The 24,652-nt window shown below is 40.0% G+C and overlaps 1 protein-coding gene across 5 annotated transcripts in view; it reads left to right on the forward strand.

The window, feature by feature from the left end:
* RBM33 (RNA binding motif protein 33) overlaps positions 1-24,652 on the forward strand; it is a 101,446-nt gene that overhangs the window by 64,946 nt on the left and 11,848 nt on the right. For 2 of the 5 annotated variants that reach the window (XM_032099088.1, XM_032099106.1), the window contains exons 15-17: positions 2,219-2,857; positions 15,836-16,039; positions 17,428-17,616. In XM_032099088.1, coding sequence (XP_031954979.1) covers positions 2,219-2,857; positions 15,836-16,039; positions 17,428-17,616 — 1,032 coding nt within the window. Of the gene's footprint in view, positions 1-2,218; positions 2,858-6,981; positions 7,513-15,835; positions 16,040-17,427; positions 17,617-24,652 lie in introns of those variants that run through there. The other 3 variants (XM_032099097.1, XM_032099114.1, XM_032099120.1) reach the window with 3 other exon arrangements.

Here is a 24,652-nt window from a genome sequence, read left to right on the forward strand (position 1 = left end):
TTGTGATCTACGTCTCCCAAGGCCTTCAGAACTTGTTAGGTGATAGAATGAGCAGGCAAATCCTTGATAATAAGGGGCACTGGTAGAAGTGGTCGCCTGCAGATTTGTGCTGCAGTGTTCCAGTTGAACGTAAGGGGGAAAAAAAAAAAATCACACAGCTGCCTCCAAAAGTGAACTTGGTATTGGCTCATGGCATCTGTCAGGCTTGTTAAGATAAATTGTAGAATATTATGATCTAAACCAAAGTGCGTGAATAAACTAATTCATTAAGTGAAGCAAGTTTTCTCTTTGGACAATTTCAGTAACTGTGATACTTAGTGTCTCTGAAAATGACTGAAAATTTTATTAATTGCATCAGGATCTGCATAACAGCAGATCCTAGCTGGAGTTTACCTGTTTTCTCATCCTTTGCAAGCTATTCTTAAGGGTCTTAATCTTTCCCTGTATTTCATAAGGGTCATTTTCTATATTTTTTTCTACAATTCAGCATCTCTAGTTGTCAATATAAGATGAAATATTTGGGTATGTTTCTCATCAACACAGACATCTAATTTAGTTGTCGCAGTGATTATTAATCACCACCATCATGTTCCACACAGTATAGATAAAGATAAGAACTTCTGGGTAAATGTAGCATTCTCATGCAAAGGACTGTGTTAGACCTCATCCCTGAACTACAACCCATACTTAAAAAATAAATACAAATCGTAAAAAATGCAATTTGGTTAGTCTTATTTAGCCATTGTTTAGGCTTCTAATTAGACTTCTAATCTGAGACAATGAGCTGTTTTTTAGTAACTGTGAGAATAATCCCAGTCAATACCTGTTCAGGGAAGAAGCAGCTACAGCTGAAGGAAATAAGCATTGAGGATTTGTGCATCTGGGTGCTGTGAGTGCAAATCTGGGCTTTCACATCCATAAACCAATATTACGGCTGAATCTGTTCTGCTGGGTTTTGTCTTGGGTTGGGGAGGATTCTAGGGTGCACCAGGACTAAAAGCACTTGAATATTAAAAAAAGCAAAACCAAAAACTTCAGGTCACAGATTTGGGTCACATATGCTCAATAAATGGCAGTTGTGTTGACAACAGTTTGCACTGAGTTGCTGCAAGATACATAAAGGTTCATCACAGATTCCCAGGTTTTGAGAAATATTTTAACACTCTTTATGCATTCATTTACCAGCATGTGAAGAGAGAGAGGCTGTTGTTAGGGGTGATTAATACATCTTGAGTAGAATGTTGCGCTCATTACCATTTGTAAGCATTCTCTATAAGTCTAACTTAATATTTGAAGTGGTTGAAAAGAGAGAAGTAATATAATTAAAAAGTACCTTTCCTAATATTGAAAAATATATGTGATTTTATTGCAAGAAGCATTTGATTTCTTTTCCAGGATGTCGAGAATCTGCATTTCCTTGATTCTTGTCCATTTTTATACAGCTTTTCATAGAACCTGTTCTGCCAGAGTTGAGGAATCTTTAGAAAGGTTATTTGATGGTGTGCAGTACTTTCAGAGGGGCCCAGGGCTGGAATATTAAAGGCTTTCTCTATATACCATTAATATTCCAACACTGCATTTGGCAACATTTTGATTCTGAAGAGAGTGCATGAGTTCAAGGTCAGAGAGATTGACTTGTGCTGTTCATTATAACCAATTATTGTGTGACAAATGAGTTTGAGATCAGGCTGAAAATTCTGTGAGAAAAATCAATAGTTCTAATCAGGGCCTTTCAGGTCATTTACCACCCTACCTTTTGTTACTTTGTCAGAAAAGAGCAAGATAAAACCTGTGTGACAGTGGGTTGCCTCTGTATTGTTACCTTCTATTTGAAACATATTTTGATATCTCGAATTATATTAATAGTTTAATTGGTTTTGGAAACTTTTAAATTAGTTCCAATTTGTAAAACTTTTTTTATTATTATTATTTTTTTTAAGTATTCTGATCAGATTTCTCAAGTGGTATTAAAGCTTTTCTGTCTAGGAAGTAGTATATCTGAGTCCTAAGCCAGATCTGAGCTGTTTGTCTGTAATGAATAGCAAATAAACCTTAGCAGCAGATACACTCCACTAATAGCCTTGCTTTGGTATCAGGGAAAATTTAAAAAGCTCTTCAGAGTTACAGCTTTACAACATCTGAAACAATTTCTTGTTGTTTTGACCAAGCTGGGCATTTTTTTAGGATTTTATAAATTCATTTGTATTTTCCTTTGTAGTATCCAGACGAAGATGAAGAAACTCGGTTGTATCGTTTGAAGATAGAAGAGCAGAAGCGCCTGAGAGAGGAGATCCTGAAGCAGAAGGAGCTGAGACGGCAGCAGCAGGCTGGGGCCAGGAAGAGAGAGTTGCTGGAGAGACTTGCGCAGCAGCAGCAGCAGCAGCAGCCTTGTTCCCAGCAGTCCTACATGCAGCACGAGGAGGACTCCTCCGAGTTCCCCACCAATGGCAGCCCCTACATCCCCCACTCCGGCTTGCAGACCAGGCACAACGTGAAAAACAGACTCCTTGTTAGAAAGCAAGACGCGGTAGTTGCAAACATCCACCCCAAACCCACAGATTTCCCCCAGGGTGCAGGGGATGGGCAGTACCAAGGACAGCAGATGAAGCCAGTGAAGCAGCTGAGGCAAACTAGAACAGTTCCTGCGAGTCAGCCTCAGGCGCCACAGAAAGTGTTACAGACCAAACCTGCTGCAGCGGCGCTGCCCACGCCACAGGCGGCTCGAGTGGCCTCCGTCCCTGCGAGGCCCCAGGAGCAGAAGCCAGGGGTGAAAAGGACTGTCATGCAGCGGACAAACAGTGGTAGTGATGGGCCCCATGTCGGCAGCAAAGTCAGGGTGATTAAGTTGTCAGGAGGGGTAAGTTTACAAGGCTCATCTCATCTCTGTGTCTCCTCGTGGTTTGTTTCTGTGTGTTTGACTCTGTGTAACGCCAAAATAAAAAATGGGCCTGAGCTGGTGAGGAAAGTAACAGGTTTAGCACACCTAATAGTCCATATATTATATTTTCAGAACTGTAATTTATTAGCAGTTATTAAAAAATTAGTGCTTCCTGTAATACTTTACTGCCAGGCAGTTACCAATGAAATCACATAGAAATACTCCTTTCTTTTAAGTTGTAACTTGGAGACTGAAATCTGAAAGCTCAGTTGAGTTCCTTTTGCTTAAGGCTGATAGGTCTGATAATTGCTCAGCGAAAAGGGTTTGGGTGGCTGTATTTAATTAAGGTTTGGTTAAAAAGGACCTTCTTATTTGGTAGGTGAAGCCACCTAGCTTAGTTGTGTGCAGATGTGTGTGATTCTGTACTCAAGGGAAGATTCTTTTTATTTTCTTGGGAAGCATGTTATGAAACTAATTTTAGCAGTATGTTGGAGGGGAATGTTTTCTGTTAGAGGCTGGGTTTAAAACATTACCATTTCACTTCTGCATCTAAATGAGATTTCCTTATCTCTTGATGAGGGGTCTTTTATCTGCAGTATGTCCCTTGAGCACTAGTGTGGAGGACTCACAATGATCGTCTTGAGGACAGTGTGACTATTTAAAATCTGGGGTTTTGGTTAGAAAGTCTCTTGATCAAATTTCTTCTGTCTTAATGAAAAGACAAGTTAATTTGTTAGGGCTCTAAAGAAACTAAGATGAGGGGACATACTGAGATCATGTTGTCAGTGAGTGAAGTCTGTCCTTGGGTTTATGCTGAGAAGGAGAGAATGATGTGATGTAGCAGCACATTGGAGGTGTTTTTCTGGAAGAATGCTTTTAAATTATTTGTAGCATTATTTGGGAAAACAAAACAGTGTGTAACGGACTGAACAAGGGCTTGGAGGGTAGGCTTTACTCTGTAGAAATGGGGAGGAAGTTTAAATGCCAGAATCTTAACTAGTTTTTATTAACTTTTTTCTACAGCTCATAAAACTTAAATACACTCAGAACTGTGAATTGCATGATGACTGTGTGGTCTTTCCAAATATTAACATACAGGGCATTATTGACTACACAGACATCCTGCACGTCACGTTGTTGTCAGCTCTAATTCCTCAGACATGGTAACTTAAGTACAGAAGAATAAAGTACAGAAAGCTGAAAGAAGTTAATTCTGTTGAGCTAAAAATATTTATATATAAGTATGTCTGCAGGAATCCCAGTGGCCTGCAAGAGGTATGACAGGTTTGTGATTAATGCAGAAGTGAATAAAGGAGTCATGCACAACTTCTTTTATTGTGTGGTGGAACAAAACAATGCCAGTCACAACTGTATGCAGCTCCTCGTAACAAATAGTTATCAATGCCCACAGTAGCATTCACAATGAAATAGTTTTATCACAGTGCTCTGTTTCAGAAGACCATAAATTATTTGTTTCAGATAAATCTCATGGTAAGCAAGAGCAATGAGCTTCATTAAATGCATGTGTAACTCCTCTTTCATTGTGCACAGAAGCAGATTTACTCTGTCCTCCTTAACTTTCAGATACTGAGGTTTCAGCAAGGTGAAGCAGGTTCTTTACGTGTAGCCTTTGTCAGTTTTCATGTTGCCATGGGCATTTTAAGTTTCCTTCCAACTGTGGAGAGCGAAAGCAAGCATTGCAATCAGCTGTTAACACTGATCAAGATAGTTGATTAATTTTTAATCAGTTAGTGACAAGCTGAATCTGTGACTTTATTTGACCACACAAGGAAAAAAATAAACACTGAGCAGCAGGGCAGACAATCTTCTAGTCCATTTTTGACAGGATTTAAAGGAAGGGTTAAAAGGTGCTTGGACTCCGAATACTAGCACGACTGGAGATAATATTTAGTTTCCACTGCTTTTGTCCTGCCACATGCTTTATTTATTTTTGCAACTTTTGCCTGAGCACTAAATATAAAGCAAAAGCCAAATCTCATTTTCCCTAGCCATTCTCCTTGGCATGTAATAGTGCTTCCTCTAATTCCCTGCCTTTGGCAAAGTGGTTGCTGGTATCCCTTACCTGTATGCGCTGGTTCTGTCCTGCAGCTAAGCATCCCTGCCTTTGCTCTCCATATAATCCCTTGTAGCCTTTTCCTTTCTTGGGCCCTTTTGTGCAGAGGTGGTTTGAATACACTTGTACAAGTGAGGTGGCTCACGATTAGACACAATGCAGGTTCCGTTTTGGAGCTCACTGGGTTCAAGTGAAGGCCTGGCAAGTCCCTCCTGTTGCACCACTGGAGAGCTCTTAGCTGAAGGAGCTGCTCGAGTCCAGAACTGTACTAACTCTAGACCAAATTGGCCTAAACCAGAAACTGGTAACAAGGACTTTTACTAATTTAGTAGGACCATCTGTAGAACCAGGATTCAGTGGTTCTGTGTTGCTGGTGATGGTTTTTGTGTACCAGTTAAGGAGTATGGTGTGTTGGTGAGAACTCTGGAGTACAGATACTGTCAGAAGAGAATGGCTTCTTCTCTTGAGGGCAGGCTCAAGTTTACCAGGCTGAGTTTTGTCTGTTTGTGCTGCTGGACACAGCAGTGCTGCCGAAGATCTCCGACCTTCAGGTGGAAATACCGCTTGGGTCCTTAGAAGATAAAATGGTCTTTCATTTTGTGAGAGGATTTTACTTTTGGAATTGTAAGAATTGCGATGTAAATTCCAGGAATATTTTAACTTGTTCAGTTTTCCTGATGCATAAGATGCCTTAATTTATGACTTCTTATGCTTCAGGAAAATGAAAGTAGAAAATGATTCAGCATTTCCAGTATGTCAGACTAAGTCTGTGTACCAACATGTGTGACATGTTAGGTACTGTCAGTAATGATTTTGTCTGTTGATACTTTTTTTTTTTTAAAACAAATCCCACCCTTCACCTCCCCCCAATACTGATTTTCCCATCCCTCTTTAATATACATATAAATGATGCAGGAATGGCAGTAAAGTGAATATCTTTCCATTTTAATTATGCCTTTAAATGTTATGTTCCTGGAAAATGAGACAGTGTTTTATCACATGGACTTGGAATTTTTTTGCTGCTGGTTTGGTTTTGGATTGGGGCTTTTTTTTCGGGGGGAGGGATGGTTTGGGGGGATTTTAGGGATTTTTTGTTGGTTTGTTTTTGGTTTTGTTCTTGGTTTTATTTTTCCAAGGAGGCCCAGATATCTTTTGATGTATCCTGTGTGCTTTGTTTTGTGTGGCATTTCCTCAGAGCTGTCCTTTTCAGATACAAGAGCTCAGTGTATTCACTGAGTATTCATACTTGTAAATTTTACTAATAAAACATCTGAGACTTGCCTGGCTTGCTGAGGAGCCTGAAGTCAATGGTAAAGTTACTTGTAAGTATAAAGTCAATGAGAGTGTAGGAAAGAAAGACTCTAATAAATCACTTCAAAATTTGATCATAAAATTATAGAAAATAAGGGTGAAAAGACTGTTGAAATAATTTGTCTTGAAGGGGGCAGGGGGGTAAACTCAGTAGTATTCCTGACAGATTTGTTCAGCCTTTTTCTGAGATCTCATTTTTGCAGATTTCCTAGGTCATCTATTCCAGTATCACATGTGTATATTTAGGAGAATTTTCTTAGTGGCCAAATCACATTTTCTGGCTGTAATTTTGAATCTCTGACTATTTGTATTATACTTGAAGAGACATGGGGAAGAATTTCTCTCTCTTTGTGCCTGTCTCTCTTCTTAAAGATATCTTAACTGTTTCTGAGCTCTCATATCTTTCATTCTCTCTTGATGAGTCATGTTTTCTAACACTTTGGCTGTTCGTGGTGCTCTTTGGGCGCTCTGTGATCAATCTTTCTGTTAATAGTTCTAGTACCAAATGCAATTGAACTCCTTACGTCAGTATATCCAGAGTTGTTTTAGTCCTGGAAGAACAGGTTTGTACCAGCTATAACCTTAGATATCTTACAATCATATGAAATACATGCTGAACATGTTTTCTGTTTAATTGGAGGTTCTGTGGGAAACTACAATATCTTAAACTCTCTGTATCATTGTCATCTTATGTTGTTGTTGGATGATTTCTCTCTAGCCAGAAAATGTCCTGCCATGCTCAGAGAGCTGTGTGTCTGTCCCAAAGGCCTGAAAATGCTGGTTCTTATGCTGCACCAAGAACACACCAATCTTTGTCTCTGTGGAAGGCTGCACAATGAGGGTTTTTTCATAAATACATTTCTACATAAAAATACATAAAAATCTTGGTGTTCCCTGTTGCATTACAAGCAGTATCTTACAAGTGATCCTAATTCCTGAAAACCTGAAATGCTTCATATGAAGAGCTTGAAAAAAGAGCTGGCAAGTTCTTTTGTTTGAAAAGCCTGTCACAAAAAACGTCCTTGGATTGCAAAAACAAAATGGAAATGGAAGATGGACAACTTCGTTCATATTTGAAGTAACTGAGAAGTGTGAGATGAACATGGAGTTCTAAATATGGAAAAAAGATACTGATTGAGATGATTCTTGTTTGATAATGTAACCGTATCAACCAACTTTGCTTAATGTTTGTACTTGTTTCTACTTGCATGTATGTGTTCAAGTTTAATTAAAAATATTTGACTTGAAAGCTCTTTTTAGCCCCTTTCATCTAAATGTCAGGAATTGTAAACACTGAGAGTTGTGGCATTTGTGTGAGAAGTTTATGAGGGAGCCCTTTCCCCCAACCCTTGACAAAGGAACCCCTGCTCTATATAGTTCCATAACTTTTTAAGAAATGGGAGAATGGCATTGGTGTTTTTGTATCCCACTGTTTGAAGGAGGCATGGATAACGCCCACCTAGGAGTGGGCTGAGCGAGCTGCAGAAACCATATCTATGCCCAGATACCATGGCAAAATGGGCAAGACCTCTGACTGATGTAAATGCTGTTGAAGAAGGACTCTGTCTGCCACAGCCTGCAAGATTTCGCTCTGGAAATATTTCACAAATGGACATTCATTTCTTAGTTGTAAGAAACTGTTGAAAAGTGTCCAGGAGCCACAAAATTGGTAAGGGCACTGGAGCACCTCCCCTCTGATGACAGACTGAGAAAGTTGGAGCTGTTCAGCCTGGATAAGAGAAGGCTCCAAGGAGACCTTATAGAACCTTCCAGTTCCTAAAGGGGCTACAAGAGAGCTGAAGAGGGACTTTTTACAAGGCCATGGAGTGATAGGACAAGGAGGAATGACTTCACATCGAAGAAGGGTAGATTTATATTGGATATTAGAAAGAAATTCTCTCCTATGAGCATGGTGAGGAAATGGAACAGGGTCCCCAGAGAAGCTGTGGGTGCCCCAACCCTGAAAGTGTTGAAGGCCAGGTTGGATGGGGCTTTGACCAACCTGGTCTAGTGGAAGGTGTCCCTGCCCATGGCAAGAACATTTGAAAATGAGAATAAACCCTGTCCCCCAGACCTTCAGTGAGGATGGTCCCTATAGAGACAGAGTATTTAATGGATTGGGGGTCAGGAGGTGGACTGTGTTGTACTCTTAGGGCATATTTGGTTACTGGGAAAAGGAAATATTAAGGGTGTGTGTGGACACACTTAGCAAGTGAGACTTAAGGTGACAACCAAACCAGATACAGATAATACATTTTATGCGCTTCTAATAAAGTGGTTGAAAGAGGGAAGAGATCTTTACCTAAACTGAATTTGACTTTGCTATGGGTAGCTTGGATCTAAAGTGCAGTAAAGCATTTTCTACTGTAGACTGCAGAACAGGTTTCTCCTTTTCCTCAGGAGACTTTTAAATTGTATGTTGAAGAAGAGTGCAGCTTGCTCCTGAACATCTAGAAAGCAGAGCGTTTGTTACTTGTCACTCTTGTTAAGTCTCAAAGGAGAGTTTCTCTGCCGTTGTAAATGTTACAGTGCAGAATTCATATCTGTACAATGTTGGTGTTACAGAGGATCTTGGAGCTCAGTTTCCTGATAAAGACAGCTGTGACACCACTAAAGTGCTTTGCAGAGAGAGTCAGTTTTCATATGAAAATGCAGTCTCTTAACTAGGGAGGCAAGCTTGCAGATTTGTACAGTTGAGTAGTCTGGGAAGTCACATCCCTCTGTTAAAACGTTGGACCACTTGGACTAGACCTTTGGTGTGGAGGTTTGGCTCTTGAGTCAGGAGTGTTTGGGGAGGGAGGGAATGGGGATTGTCTTTATCAAGACTTAGCAGGAGCTTCAGGCAGGACACAAGAGGGATTTGACTTGCCAGTAGTTTTAAGGTTCAAGGAACATGAACTAGAAAGACCTGACATGGCATAAGAAGGGAAATTCTAGTTGTACAGGTCTTTGATATCCAGTAGTGGCTTTCTGTGCCATAGCTGGTGTCCAGCTGGGAAGTGTTCCTCCAGGAGCTTTGGGCCATCCGAAGTTTTGAATTGCTGAGATTTTCCAACAGGAGCTTTTTCTCTTGGTGATTCTCTGCATGTCCAGTCTTTGCTAAAATTCACTGTACAAAAAAACCTCTTAAGCTGCCAACTGAAAAGCAAACCAGGCACCTTTGCTCAAAACATTGTTTATATGCGTTACATATTTTGCAGACGACACATAAAAATGAAGGTATTTCTGAGAGTATTAGACATGTTCATTCCAGAAGCTTGATTTTGCTGTAGCTTTGACACATAGTTTTTATAAATTTTTTTTCCATAATAAGCTGGTGGGTGGTTGTGATTCAACACTGATTCAGTGTGATTCAAGCTGTGCTTTTGTCACTCCCAGTGAAACTTCATGCAGCATGGGTATGGCTGGGACTCTGTTTGGCCAGTCCTTTTCCATGCCTTAGTTCTCCTTTCAGGCAGATGAGGAGATAGTTAAGTTAAGAGTTGTGTTAGTACATAGGATTAAATGGAATTAGCTGCTTTTTTCTATAAGACATTTTCTTCTTGCAGTTCTGACTTTTCATACACCATTAGGCGTAGAAGATACTCATCACATCATGGCTCACTGAAGCAGTGTAGCAGTGTCTTTATCACACGAAGGGAATTGTTTCTGCATTTTATTTATTTACTTATTGCTTAGTCTGTGTGCTCTTGCTTGGGTTAAATTCAGCCTATACAAAAATTTTAGGCCCTAAATCACTGACCAGCATCAGAAGTGTAGTTTTTCTCTGGTGTGAACTGGGAATGATTTGGCTGTTTCATCACTTTTGTTGTCTGATGTAGCTTATTGCTATGTGTACTTTGAGTCAAAGCTAGACCATTAATATATCTTAAACCAGTTGTTAATGATGCGTTGTCTGTTGAGAGAGTGGCATTTTCTATCCTGGTGGGAGAGCAGTTTTCTTAACTACTGCTATTCTTAAAAAAAAAAAAGAACCTTTTAAAGGTCTAGAAGGCCTAAAAAAAAAAAAGGCCTCCAGGTGTTTCTCATTGGCATTTGACAGATTGAAAACAGATCGTCAACTGTTCAGAAACAGTGCTTGGTCATGTCACTCGGTTGTGGGATATTTGGCAAGTGATTAGGCTTCCTATTCCCAGCTCCCCAGTCTGTCAGCCAGCTGTATCAAAGTGGTAAAGCATTTGGAGCACCAGTCAGAGAGAAATAGCTCGTTATTAGGGTTTGCCTTTAATATGCATTTCTGCTAATTGTGGTGAAAAAATGCTCACATGTATTAGATGAAAATCAGTGTTGTTCTGTGTGGTTTTTGCTTTACATTTCTTTGTTACGTGGGGATCACAGCTGTCTGTGTAGATTTCTGTCTTTTTACTACAGTCAGTTGCAGTATCAGTATAATACAAGTTTACCTATGAAAACCTATATAGCTGACGAGTAGTAATTTCTCTTGTCCTGAAAGTAAAGATGAATTTAATAACATAAAGGATGTTTTCCTCACCCAGCTACTGCGATACTTTAAAGGTACTAATTTCTAGAAATACTGCCTTAAACTGGTAACAGATGAGGGGTTTCTTCTTTCTTACAAGAAATCAATTACAGTACCATTTTGGACTGAGATTTCCCTGCCAGATTTAAGTCTTCATCGTGTTACAGAGAATTTGTGTTGTAATGCAGCTCAAAAAAAGATTACAACATTTTGCTTCTCTGTGGTATTTTACACAAATCAACCAGAGTTTATTTATTCCTTTTAAGTGCCTTATCCAGCATGCGCATCCCTTTGCTATTGGATGATTTTGCATTAGCTTTACAAAGATTACATGGATAGACACAGCATTGTGGTAGTTAATAGAAACCTGTGCAGTGAGGTCTGTGGGCTGCAAGATCACTAACAGTGCCAATGACAGTGAAGTATGGCCTTATCGAAAGGAGAATTCATAAGAGGCTGCCCTGGGACACTGCAGCACTGTCCTTCTGTGTATCCTGACAATGTTATCTGTCCTCTCAGTACGGAGTATCAAATGTCTGTCACGAGTACAGAAATTAATTTAATGTCACCTGAAGACATGCAATTAATCTTTTAGAGGTTTTCATAATACCTTTACAGAAAGAGTTGCCAGTTTGGTGGATTTGGATTTTGGGGTTTAACAGAAGATAAGGAAAATTAATTTTTCATCAGGGTTAATACAAGCTAGCAGGGCCACAAAGGCTGAGAAAAATGGTTTGGGAATTTATCAAGTGTTGTCACTCTAGAATAATGCTGCTTAACGTCTGATAGGTGTAATCAAGAGTTGAGATTTCTATAGAGGGGGATTAATCAATTTGCTCACTACAGAATGCAAGTTGGTGATACCATTCCTTCATGGGGTTTAAGAATGAAAATAAGATTTGATCTGTCAAATTGCAAGCAGCTCTGACAGTATCAATAGGCATTTTTATCAGTACATTTTAAAGCATTTGTTATAAATAAATTTGTCCTGCTAATGTTGGTGGCAAATAAACTTCATCTTCATCATAAAACTGTCATAATGATTATGACAGAGCTCCAGCTTGCTAAATTCAAGCAGTCCTTCATAAAATTCTGCTTTTAGAATTTGTGATCTCGTATTTGACAGAATTCTTTCAATGTTGCTCAAAACACAGCACTGACTATAGATAGGTCTGTATAGTGAGAGGCTGATGAAAAACAGCTTTGATAGATATCAGTGAATTGGTTCTAAAAGTCATGGCCATTGAATGGCATCAGTTCTTTTTGTTAGTCTAGTTTCAGGTCAAACTGCAGATTCTTCCAGAGCAGAGGTTTGAAAAACATTCACCATGTAAATCAAATCCTTTTACCTCTTTTGAGCTTTGTTTATATACACACAGTTTTTGAAATTATTTTGGCACTGCATGCAATCTTTCACTACTTGAAATTTGAAAGATACTTTTTATACTTGCCCCTGAACAGGACTCCTGCAACTTAAAAAAAGGCATTTTCATTACTCCAGCTTTAATTGAATAATGGAAAGTTTGTTTCAAGAGAACTCTTTCCTGGCAAGATCTTAGGAAGGCAGACCTTTTTTAAAACTTGGAAATTCAGAGCTCGAAAGTCAGGATGATTTATAATCTAGAAATTAAGGAGTAGACAATAAGAGAAAAATATTCTTCCTTCATTGGTTTGCAGACAAAGAATGGAAATTCCTTTTCTGCACAGGACTTTAGAGGAAAGTTGAAGTATAAAATCAGAGCTTGTATCAATCAATCCTAGGTCTCTGTGGTGGACTCCAAGGCATTCTACCCAGGGTCAGCATTTTGTACATCAAATTAGATATGACAGGCCATGATGATGAATAGATGCATCTCTGAAAAATTTACTGCAGCCCTGTACATTGTAAAATGCCATAGGAAGGACAACAGATAAAAATGTATTTTGACATGAGAAGGCTTAAAATTTTAATACCTCCCTCTGTTGCTGCATATTTAAGTGTGAGGAGGGCAGTGATGTAAGCTGGTGAAAAATTAACAATACAGAAATTGTCTTTAGGAAAAGCAAAAGCTGATTTAAGATGAGCTAGACCCGAGACATTTTAAGTAGAAGAGATGTTAGCAATTTAGCTTCTGTGATTTAGATGTCATTTGGGGTAGGTGCTGCAGTACAGCTTCAGTGGACTTACCTGCTTGCCTGTAATTTGCTGTGTGTTTTGGTGCCAGTTCATAGGACAGCTCATGAGGGAACATCAGGAGTCAGCATATGTACAGTCATCTTTACAATTGTATGTCCTTTCCTCCAATATGTCAGTGTTCTCCTATGAGCATGTGACCTGTCAGTAGTGTTCTGAGGGTTTGTAGCTTTAAGTCCAGATGTTAAAAAGCTCTTTTCAGGTGTTTTGCTCAACTTGATTCTTCATTGTCATACCGGGAAGAACCACCTGTTGTTGTCTTGGACAGTAGTTTAAAGGATGATGGTGGTGGTGAGAGTAATTTGCCACTACATGGTACTACATAGGTTGCTCATTTTGGCTCAGACAAGTGTTTGTCCTTGCACTGTCATGTCTTTAAGCAGTGAAAAAGGAATTGCTGCTAAAATGCATCTTCTGTGTCGTTTTGCCTGTTGGCACATGTCAGTTAGCAGTCATGTTTTGTTTTTATTTTCTTAAGAAAACCACCAGGTGTTATCTTCAGTTGAAGCCAGGCTGCCTGTAACAGGAACTAATGTCTTGCTGACATGCTCAGCTCTGTTAGGCCTTGAGCACCACACTGCTGGCTCATGGACCTCTCTTGAGAAGCAGTGCTGCAGTTTCATGTCTGCTTGCCCCCTTCGAGTTGTCTCAAAACCAGTAAATGTTCAGAGCAGTAATGGGAAGAAAGGGTTTGATTCAGTTTCCTTTCCTTCTTTTTGCAGGAGCAAGCAAAGCTTGTTCCATCCCCTTTCTTTATTGTTTTCTGTAGGTTTTCTTATTTCTGAAATGTATCAGTTCATTAAAAAGTCCACAGCTTTCCACCTTTTCAGACTCTTGCAGAAGCATCGTGGTAGCAGCAAACTCCAGTGGTGGCATTTGAGACCCCAGCAGGGAACAGACCCCATCAGATTTTTCATCAGTGCAAACCAATGTTGTGTGCTAATGCCTTTGACTCTGTTATAGTTCTGTGCTCAGTTTATACAGTTTTATTTGGTGATAATTGAGCTTGGTAGTTAAATATTGGGTGGTTGTTGGCCATCCTAGACTTTTATGTGAAATGATTGTTTGCTTTTGAAGTTTCTGTAATGAGCATGTTCGATGTGTTTTGTACCTGAGGGCTTTGCTCTCAGATTCTCTTCCGATGTGCTGGGATCGTTTTTTGGTTTGGAAAGAAATGGTTGCAAATATTTATGGTTCTCACAGCAGGCATTTAGCAGAGATTAGATTTTAAATCCCAGTTACTGCATTTAAATTCCTCCTAGAATTTTTTTTGTTCTTTTTAGTTTAATCATCTTCCAGCTGCTGTAGGTTTGAATAAAAGAAATTATCTGATCAAGGCATAGGGCTTATGGTGATGCTGATATCAGAACTAATACTAAAATGAGGAGGTTTTAATGCTGTTTACCTGGTAAGGTTTTGTGCATATGTTTGGGTTTTTCAGGAGTGCTCTCGCTTTTGTACTTTTGAATACAAATTGAAGAGAACTGAAGGGAAAGCTTTATAATTTCTCACTAAGTGCTACTCTAAAAGGTTTATATATAAAGTTTTCCATGAGGACTTGGGGCCATTCAGTTCAGCAGAGAAAAAAACCTGTTTGTCATTAGGGGTGGAAAAGACAGATGCAGATTTCTGTTGCTTTCTCGTTTTGGACACTGTGGGCAAATGCCATTATGAGCTTTAGGATTTTCCCTGTGACAGATTGTGCTTTTGAGGTGTAGTGCAAGGAGGTTTGAATCTCATTTGTCTGGGATTTAAGTACTTGAGAACTTGTAGCCTGCATATACTTTATAATGCAGAGGCCTTAATTGAGAGGTGTAAATTGTGAACTGAACTTGCAAACATGAGACTGGCTTACATACCACAAACTATTTCTTATCAAATCTTAGCTGAGGCTTAGTAACCAGTCCTCACTAAGTGTTTCTTTTGCTTTTCTTTAATGCAGAGAGGTACTAATTTGTATTCTCAGTGAAGATAATCTTGCTATTAGACCATAAATGTGTTCCTTCTGCACCCTTGTGTTTTGTCTCCTTACCCACAAGAAATGTGCCAGTTAGCATGAAAACCTCTGGTTCGTGACATGTTACAGATGCAAAAGGAGTTTTGGCTTGTGAATATTTAGGGAAAGGGAAAAGAAAACCCTCTGTAAATAAAGGTAATTTCATAGTATTTTACTTCTTTCCCTTAGACATGCCTTCTATTTGAGAGCTTTTGCAGGTTACCAGAGGTTGGTTAGGGACTTAGTCAAAGACAAAGACCCTGAGATGGTGTTTCACTGTGCTTATGATTACAAATATATATAATAAGAGCTTTATAAGGCAGACAAAAAAACACCTTGAGGAACTGTTCCAAGTACAGATAGTATCCGAGGAGGGGGACTGCTTAAAAAGCTGCTGGTGGAGAAGTTGGCAGAATGAGTATGCACTTCAAAATAAATGCCAGTTTTTAACTAAAGGAAGGTTGGAGGTTTAAGTATGAGCAAAGCAGTTGCCTGACTTTTCCAGCCTCCACAGTTCTTTGCTCCTTCTTCTGCAATGTGTATGTCTCTCTTTATGTTAAAAAAAAAAAAAAAAAGTAATAAATAACACACACCATAGTTCACATGTAAGCTGGAAGGAAGAATGATTTGGAAAGAGAACTGAAAGCATCTTGTTGCTTTGTATATGAAAAGACATGATTGACCATTGTAATTATAATAAAGCCTGAGCAAAGTAAACTGTTCTTCAGTTAGCATGGATTTATCTTAGGGTGAAGTGTAATTTCCAGGCTGAGCCTTGGCACGCGCCTGCCACGGCCCCCAGTTTGCTTTAGCAGGCAAAGCCCTGGATACTCTCTGAGTGAGCTGGAATGTGGCAGGAGGCTGCTCAGGGCGAGGGTGTGCAGTGCCTGGACACTGAGCTGCTGTTGTGTTGTTGATTTCAGCAGGGGGGAGAGGATGCTGGCTTTTTTCACCCAGAGGGCCAACCCCAGCGGCCTCAACAACCCCCGGAGCCGAAACAGCAGCCAGTGCGGAAGGTCACATTGACAAAGGGAATGCAGCAGCACCAACAGCAGCAGCAGGCACAGATCCATTCACCAGCTCCTCAAGGAGTCAAAAACATCCAGGGAATCCATCAACCTAAAAAGGTGATTTTTAGATGCATATTGCTGCTAGAAGTTTCACTGTCTAGCTGTGTTGCTCTATAAATAACCAGCATTCTGTTTGTCAATTGCTAGCGCAGGGCTGCATGACCCACGAGATGCATAATTGCATATAAAGCTTTTAATCTAGAGAGACTTGTTTGTACCCAGCACAGACTGGCAGTGCCTGCAGGTTGCTTCATCTGCTGACGTTCTGGCCGGCTCAGCACTCCCAGGGGAAGTGCGTGTGTCCTGAGACAGCTACTGGAGGGAGATGATATCCAATGTGCTTTCTGGCTTTAAAACCAAGTGGTTTTTTGAAATTGTGCTTAAGTTTTTATTTTGGCTGTTTCCTGCATATGCAGGAGCACACGGTAACTGTTTCAGGATGCTCTTTGCTGGATCCCCAAAGTTGGTATCACTCAAAACAGCTGGTGATCTTGTAACTTGATTTTTGCACTGATCATGCGCTGGTAGGAGGCAGGAAGGGTCAGGGTGTCAGCAGCGTGTGCCTTCTCTGCATTTGCAAGCTGGCACACTCCTTGGAAGTGGCTGGGATTTTGGTTTTTAAGTTAGTTCTTGGATTTGAACTGTTGGCCATAATCTCCCTGCTTCATGTAAGGATAAAGTTTCATTGCTGATGTGGAAGGGTGTGAAAAGTTATTACCCATCGTAGGGTTTCCACGTGAGAATCAAGAAACTCTGTTGAATGTTGACTCAGTGTTAAGTGTTAACTTTGTTTAATGTTTGTTACTCTGTTTCATTGTTATTTTTCCTCTCTCTAACTGTTCAACATTTAATTTGCAAGAATCAAATCCATGCATTTCCTGCTCCAGAGTACAGGGGAGAGGAACTTTGAAAAAAGTTACTTTAAAGTTATTTAGGCATTTGCAAATAAAACTCCATTCTGGTAACAGACCAAGAGTTGGTAGCAGTAGAGATTGAAGGTGCTTCAAGCAGTTTGCTGATCCTGTGAATACATTAAATTTAACTGCAGGTAAAGAATAGAAAAAGGAGAGGGATCACCTGTTGGATTTTTTTGTCCAGATTCAAAATATGGGAGCTGAACACATGCTGCTGATGTGATCAGTGTTGAAAACTAGGTTATATATTTTTGTCTGAGGTCTTCCGCTGCTTGATTGATCAATCTGTGCTAGAGCTGAGGCTTCTAGGATGAATGCAGTATATATAACTCAATATATAACTTGTTATCCTGCTAAAAGGGGTTTGTATATGTTAATAAGCAGCCTTTCAAATCAGCAAACAGCAACAAGCTGTTTTAAATCAACTTAAAATCTTCAAGTAAATAGCCAACTTTTATATCCTCTGTCAAGTGCAGTAAGCAGAGTCGGTGGGTAAGTAAATCAAAATACTGTTACTTTTGTTGTTGGCAGGTCATTATGCATGGCAGAGGCAGAGGAGTAGCAGGCCAGATGGGCCGAGGACGCTTGATGCCAAATAAACAGAACCTGCGAGTGGTGGAGTGCAAACCTCAGCCCTGTATTGTGTCAGTTGAAGGGCTTTCTTCATCAACTACTGATGTCCAACTGAAAAACCTGCTGATGTCAGTGGGACCCATTCAGGTAGGTCAACCTTGGTTTATCATTTTTGTGCCAAAAGGCTTTCATTCCGGAAAGCTCAATTAATTCCCTGACATTAAATACAATGCGTGTTTATTGGTAATTTATGTTTGAAGGCACCCCCACCCACACAAGCTACACCTCGTAGCAAAGACAAGCACGTGATGATACTGCAGCACAGGAGGTCCAGTAGGACTTTGCTAACCATCACATTCCTGCTGCAAAATTCTCCTTCATTTTGGAGTTCCTGTGCTATTTCTGTTATTTTCTTAGGCAATACAAGCCTGTCCATTCTGTGAGGTTTTATAGCCAGATGGTCATATCAAAGCAAATGTATTTTTGAGTGCTGTCCTTGTTTATTGTTGACTTGCACCTACTCTCTTTTTTGACATTTACCTTTTTCTGTCATTGCAATCTTGGGGTACAAGCACTTAATGACCACTATCCAGTGGACATTTTATACTGTGTAGCATCCTCTACTTTTTCAGATGAAAACACAGGTTTCTTTGGAGGATTTTATTGATCCTTAATTTTTTAGAAGGTTGTCTTCAGTAGGGGCCTGTGAGCAAGGTTATGACACGCACACACTGTTGTATCTGCTGTGCAGCTTCTGTTCATAAACTGCCTCCTAGAACTGATGTGTCAGTTAAATGACTTTAGGAAAGCAGGAGGTTTTCAAAGCAGTGAAAGGCTTAGGAGGCCCTGTCTGACTTACTGTTACTGCATTTAAAAAGATCAGTCAATGAATAATGAAAAATACAGGTGAGAATTTTTTTTCCTTTTGACAGGAACAACATTTTCAGACAAATGCAATGCGTGAATTGGAGGTGTTCTATGAGACTTCTTTGTTACTGGGATCATCTCTCTGTTGCAAAACACACTGCTCTCCTAAAGATGAACACTCTGCCTCACTTGTTCCTAATTTAGTAAATGGAATAATGCTGAATTATTTACGTCATCAATTCAGAGAGGTTTAATTTGTTTGGGAAAGCAAAACTACTCTCACAAAATACTTTGTGCCTTCGTGTTCTGTAGTACTCTAGGAAATTATTCATACAGTTCCAAAGCACATTTATTCAGTGTTTACTTGCTAAATCTTGCATGAGAATATTAGAAGGAGATTAATAGAAACCCTGCAAGGAAATCTCACAATTGAGAGAAGTTATTGAGAATGTGCTAAAAAATTTATTCAGTACTTGCTGTTTCATAGCAGACTCCAAACCCTGGTCTCTCAATTCAATGTCACAGGCCAATTTAGAAGGATGTACTTACAGGAGAAAAAACAATGACTAATTTTCTAGTGGGATTTGATGCATATCTGTGCCCTCCAGAACTTGTATTCTTGCAGCAGCATCAACTGTACCTTTGGAAATTATGCTTTCTGAATCATCATCTATTTTCACCTTACCAGAAATCTAGAAGTAGTACTTGAACAAGGTGCTTGAATTTAACTAATGAGGCAGAATGCTTTTGTGCTAATTCTGCACTTGAATTTCAAGTCTGACTTGTAGAAGGCTAGAAATTCTCTGGCTTGTTTGAGACTAAATGATGTTTCACAAGTATGAATGGTGAGATATGCAGGAAAAGAGTGATCCTTTTGTAGGAAGACTGTAAGACTGGTTCCACCATATGTAATATTTAGCTTTTTGGTTTTGTTCTTTAATGCCATCTTCAGAAGTGGCACCACAGAAGTGTTAATGCACCCAATGAGGAAGATGCAGCAACTATTTTAAGTGACTAGGCGGACAAGAATGGAAAACATAATGTTTGAAAATCTACATTGTTGCTATCCACAGCAATTAGTTTTATATAGGTGGTGCTAGATTTTCAAAGAGGTCAATATCCTGAAGTATACGAGTGGATTTTCTCGTGGCTGTAAATTAATGTTTTAACTATTTTTTGTGCTCAGTGCTATACAAAATCCACTACAGCTGGGAGGTTGGGAGGCCCTGATAGCAAAGGGATACTCAGTTATTTCCTCATTCTTTCTTTAATATGGGCTCCAGGTAAGGGATTTTGCAGGGAGGAGTGCCGAAGTGAGCTGCTGAAGAGAGCCCAGTAGTGACTGGAAGGGCTCTTTCCATGCAGGCTTTGGAGGCTCTCTGTGTGAGGACAGTGTGTGAGAGGCATGGACCAGAGCAAACAGCCCTTGGGTAGTGCAGAGCTCTGGCCCTCTAAGATGAAGTGTTGCAGCTTGATGGACTGGAATAGGAGGGATCTGGGGAGATGGCAATTGTGAGAAAAAAGCAAGGTGAGAAATTCTAGCTGCTTTTTTAGAAATTAGGCAAGGTGCCCAGGTTTTTAGATGGTGTCTGATGGAGCTGAAGAAATAGTAAGAGGAGAGAAGGGTGAGTCAGTTCTGACTCAGTCTTTAAGATGTAGAATATCCTGTCTTCAGCTGTTGACTGTATTTAGCAGAATTTTCCTTAAGTAACTGAACTCCTTTGAGATCAAGATTTTTCATTTTATTTGTCTTCAGTGTGTTATGTGTCAAACTCATCCTTATTTTTTTGCAATTGTAAATGAAATTTAAGTCTCAATCAGAACTTAAGAAGTTCTTGTCATGCCTGGATAGCGTTTTGAAATAACACATATCCAACTCCCAAATCCCTGATTAAAGGTAAAGGTTCACAAACTGTGGCACATACACCTCTGATGTTAAACAAGCACCTTGCTTCAAAGCAACGTGCAAACACAGCTCAGAAATCCAAGTATCTCATGTATCAATTTCTGCTGCAGTCAAGATGTGAACGTGGTAGTGGCTGCACTGAGACAGAGCTTGCAGAGAGGAGGAAGAAATACTTCCCAAGGATCTCCCTGCTCTTTGACAGGAAGAATAGAGCATGAGCATTTGTCCCAGCTGATGGAGGACCTCTGCTTAATCTTTACCTTCCGTGCTGGGGCATCTGTAAAGCAACTGATCCCACACCAGCTCTTGTTTCCAAATACCCTGAATTTGTTCCAGTGTGATCATCCTGTGTGTGTTTTCTCAGAAAGTGAATCTTTGCTGGCATAACAGTTTTAAGTTGTGGAAAAAGTCTATAATTTATCAATGGAGTTAACAGGGAGGAAGAGATTACTTTGCTTTTCTGGGTTAGGGTTTTATTTTTAGCTTTGTCTTGTCAGTATCATTCTCGAGGTACAAGTACCTTGCACAAATCTTGAGAAGGGAAGTTAAAAGCTTCCCTCAGTTTATGATGTTCAATGCTCCAAGTTTTGCCATCAGCTTTCATTGAGTCAGGGTTTGGGAATAACTGGGCATGCATAAGAGAGGATGGGGGAAACTTAGAGTTGAAGTTGGAAATTCAGCATTTTTCCCTTCCATACTCGAGAAATTCTGAAAATTATCTTTCCCATACATAACCTTTGAAATACCCTCTATTGCCTAATCATTGAAAACTTTAATTCTCATCCCTGCTTCACTAAAGGTGTTCTGTTATTAACGTAGGAGAAAAAAATAGCATTAAGATTCTCACATTGAATAGAAGAAAATCTTTGGGGCTCCAGGAACATCCCCTTTGTTATAGCTGCCTTTTACAACTCAAACATGATGAAATTAGCAGAAGGGCTTCCTTCCAGCATACACTTTGCTGTCATACTCTTTCTGGCAAAGATAAGCTTTCAGAAACAAATAATGTGTCTGCAGTAAAATCTCATTGCTGATTCTAAAATAATTACGTGTTATAAATAAAACTATGTATTCCAAAGTGTTGGAAAGTACAGAAGAAAAAGCACACCACCAAACTAAAGCCTCCTGAGGATGGTGCTGGAGCAGTGACATTCAATACACATCCATCCAGAACCACTTGATAAAGTAGATTATTAATTAGTTGCAAAGGTCATGAAAAACAGCACTTGTATATTTTTTTGTGCTCTTGAATCCAGGTTTAATGTTTACACTGTCTAAAGAGGCTTGTGTTCAGCTAGTTATTGCCACCTTCAGATGAATTGGGTTTTTTTAGGATGGTGGCAGGTAGAATGGACCATTTTCTAGATCTCCAGATAATTTGAGTACTGGGGGAGTTGTTCTGTGGAGGTGTTCCATCATCGTCATCTTTAATCATGTTTTCTTACATCAAATGATTGCAAACCAATCACTGCAAAATCTCAGTATTGCTCTGTGAAGATTTAAGATCATAAATTCTGATGCTTAAAAAAAGAAAAAAAAAGAAAAAAAAAGGAAAGATATACTATTGTATATCAGAGGTGATGAGAATGTTGGGATTGTAGGTGTACTTTGAGTACTTCTACAAACAGGGGTTTTACTCTGCTAACGTTGTCATTTCTGGTCTGGGAAAGAAAAAGCAATTCCAACGTTGACGTGCCTGGCTTTGCTTTCTTGGAGTGACAGTGCTACCTAGTGCTCAGCTGGGGTAAAGGCAGCCACAGCCAGCCCGCTGCCCTGACTCTGCATTCCAGATTGCTGGATTTATCTTTAGTTCACAGAGGCATCAGTGGAAATGCCATGGATGCACACACCCAGAACATGGCTCTTGCAGGTCAGCAGGGGGTTTCTCCTCTGGCTTAATGTGCTCAGGATTACATGGGGACCACTGTGGTCTTTCTACCTGTGAAAACATTTTCAGCTGTTGCAGAAGCTTTGGGAGAGAAGACATGGGCAGTCCTGCTCCAGCCTTGGGGCTGGGGGGAAAGAAGAGCAGCTCCATCATGAGCCTGTCCAGTTCAGCCTTGCTGTAGAGCTGTGTGTGAGCTACAGATGCCTAGCTCGAGGACAGAACAGCCTTTCCCCTCATGACACCTTGCATATGGAGAAAGAAAGCTGAGTACTTTTAAGGGTAGATAGTTGTTGATACCTTCCACAGATAGTAGGAAGTCAAAGGTGGCAGAAAAGCAGGAAGGAGGAACAGAAGGTGGAAGAGATCAATTGCAACAGTTAAGGTGAAATAAATACATTCTGTCCCAGCCTCTGTGCCTGCTGGTAGTGGCTGGGAAGCGTCACTGCTAGGAAAGATGCTTCAGGTGTCAGGAGACTGCGAGGACAATAAAAACATGTCTGCATTTATTGATGGGAGGGAGGAATAAATAGAATCTGATCTTTCTGTTCAGAAAGTGCCTGCTGTGCTGCTATTTGACTTGTTGCAGAGTACCTTGGATCACACACTAGAGATGATGTTGGTTGGGAAGGTTTACACTTTCATTTTGCATAGACCTGGATTTTAGCAGCTTCATATGAGTTACCACTCCTAATACCAAACTCACTGATTACTGAACATGCGGTCTGCTGGGCAGTCCATTTAGTTCAGTGAGAGAAATTAAGTGAAGGAGGAACTTTCATTTCACATGTGTCTCCTATAGTTGAAATGAGTGCTTGCTCTAGTCTCATTCCTACCTGCTTGGTTTCCATCTCCCAGTCCTCTGTAATCTTCCTTTTAACTTCTTGCTCTCTGTGTAACCTCTGAGAGTTTTGGTGTCAAAGATGTTTGCTTGCTGCAAACAATCTCTTGCTTTGTACTTAAGGATGTCCTGCTGTTTGTCTCAAGGCCCTTGGTTTTGCAGTGGAGTTTTACTGAGATAAATGTGCTGCTAACTGGCTATTTCAATATTGTACAAGTAAGTGCAAATTTAATTACAGACTGTGGGTAGAGGAGAAATTTGAGGGTAGTGTAGATCTTCAGGCCTAAGGAAATACCATTCAGAGGGAATGGTCCTTTTATGATATTCGTGCCTTGGCCTCTGGTGATAGTTCAGTTGCAGAAAAAGCCAGAGCTGCTGGTTATTTTTTAAGTTGTTGAAATAGTATGTTGTTTTAAAACAGTTTGTAGGTAAACTCTGAATCAAAAGTCTGGTTATGAAATACTGGGTTTCTTGAATTTTCCATTCAGCCTAAGATCTGCATCTTCCCATGGCAATTCCTAAGCAGAAAAAGGAGACGGTCAAGATCAGTATGAGCTCTGTGCTTCCTAAATCCATTCCATATAAAATACGGTTCCTCACTCTAAACTAGCTTTTTATTTTAATGCTAGAAATGTGTCAGAATGTAATCTCTGTTTTCCAGAGTCCAACAGGAGCATGCCCACAATACCTGTGACCTCAGGCTGCTATCAGGAAGTGCTGCACAGTAGATCTGTACAGCCAAATCTGTAAAGTAACCAGACATTTGAAATCCCTTGGAAGTTATTGTGTGTATTGTCAATCCTTTACACCTGAGTGGATCCCAGAAGAGGTTTTCATCCTCTGGTGAACATCTTACTAGGTCAACTTAAAGAGATGTGAATGAAGTTGTTTTCTCAGAGCTGTGACGTTTGGGAGGATTGTGATATTTCAGTTTAGGAGTTCATGATAGCAGAATCTGGTGTCACACGGTGTGGCAATAGGGAAGTCTTCTGTGGAGGAAGAGGGAGGCCTCCCATTAAATGAGAAGTCAGGGGATGCTCACTAGAACCAGCTGGTCTCCAGAGGCTGCATCCTTCTCTGCCTCCTACCACTGGCCTTTCAAAATCTGTAGGTCACAGAATAATCCCAAACTCAGATCAAATTCCTAGTGAGGTATCATGCTTTGGGAAAGATAGAACCATATGTTTTGTCAGTGAAGATCATAAGACCGAGGACTGCTGTGATGCCTACTATTGTAGTAGTAGGCATGTACTGTGGTGATACTATTGTTAGATGTATACTGCTGTTAGAGTAGATACTTAGAATAGTCTCGACAAGGTAGAGCCCTTGTCAAGCCTCTAAAGGGGGGGAATGATACCTTAGGTTTTAACTTTTATATTTTTCAAATCCTGTACTGCCTGGTGTGTAACTCTGAAGTTTTGTGTGGACTGTTAACCACTGTTCTCTCATGTTGGTTAGACATAACAAACCTCTCTAGGTTTGCTTTCCAAGGACACCTCAATTGTCCCAGGCCCAAAATGTATAAACTAAAAGCCTCTGAAGAGGAGGGGCAAACTTGGGGTAATTACATCATTAACTGAAGTTATAACTGGAGAATTAACCCTGATATGCAAATGGACCAAACTTATAAAAGTGTGAAGAACCCGTGACCCAGGGTCCATCTTGGGTGTGGAGCCTTTTGGCT

The sequence above is a fragment of the Corvus moneduloides genome, chromosome 1, assembly GCF_009650955.1.
Source record: "Corvus moneduloides isolate bCorMon1 chromosome 1, bCorMon1.pri, whole genome shotgun sequence".
NCBI lineage: Eukaryota > Metazoa > Chordata > Aves > Passeriformes > Corvidae > Corvus > Corvus moneduloides.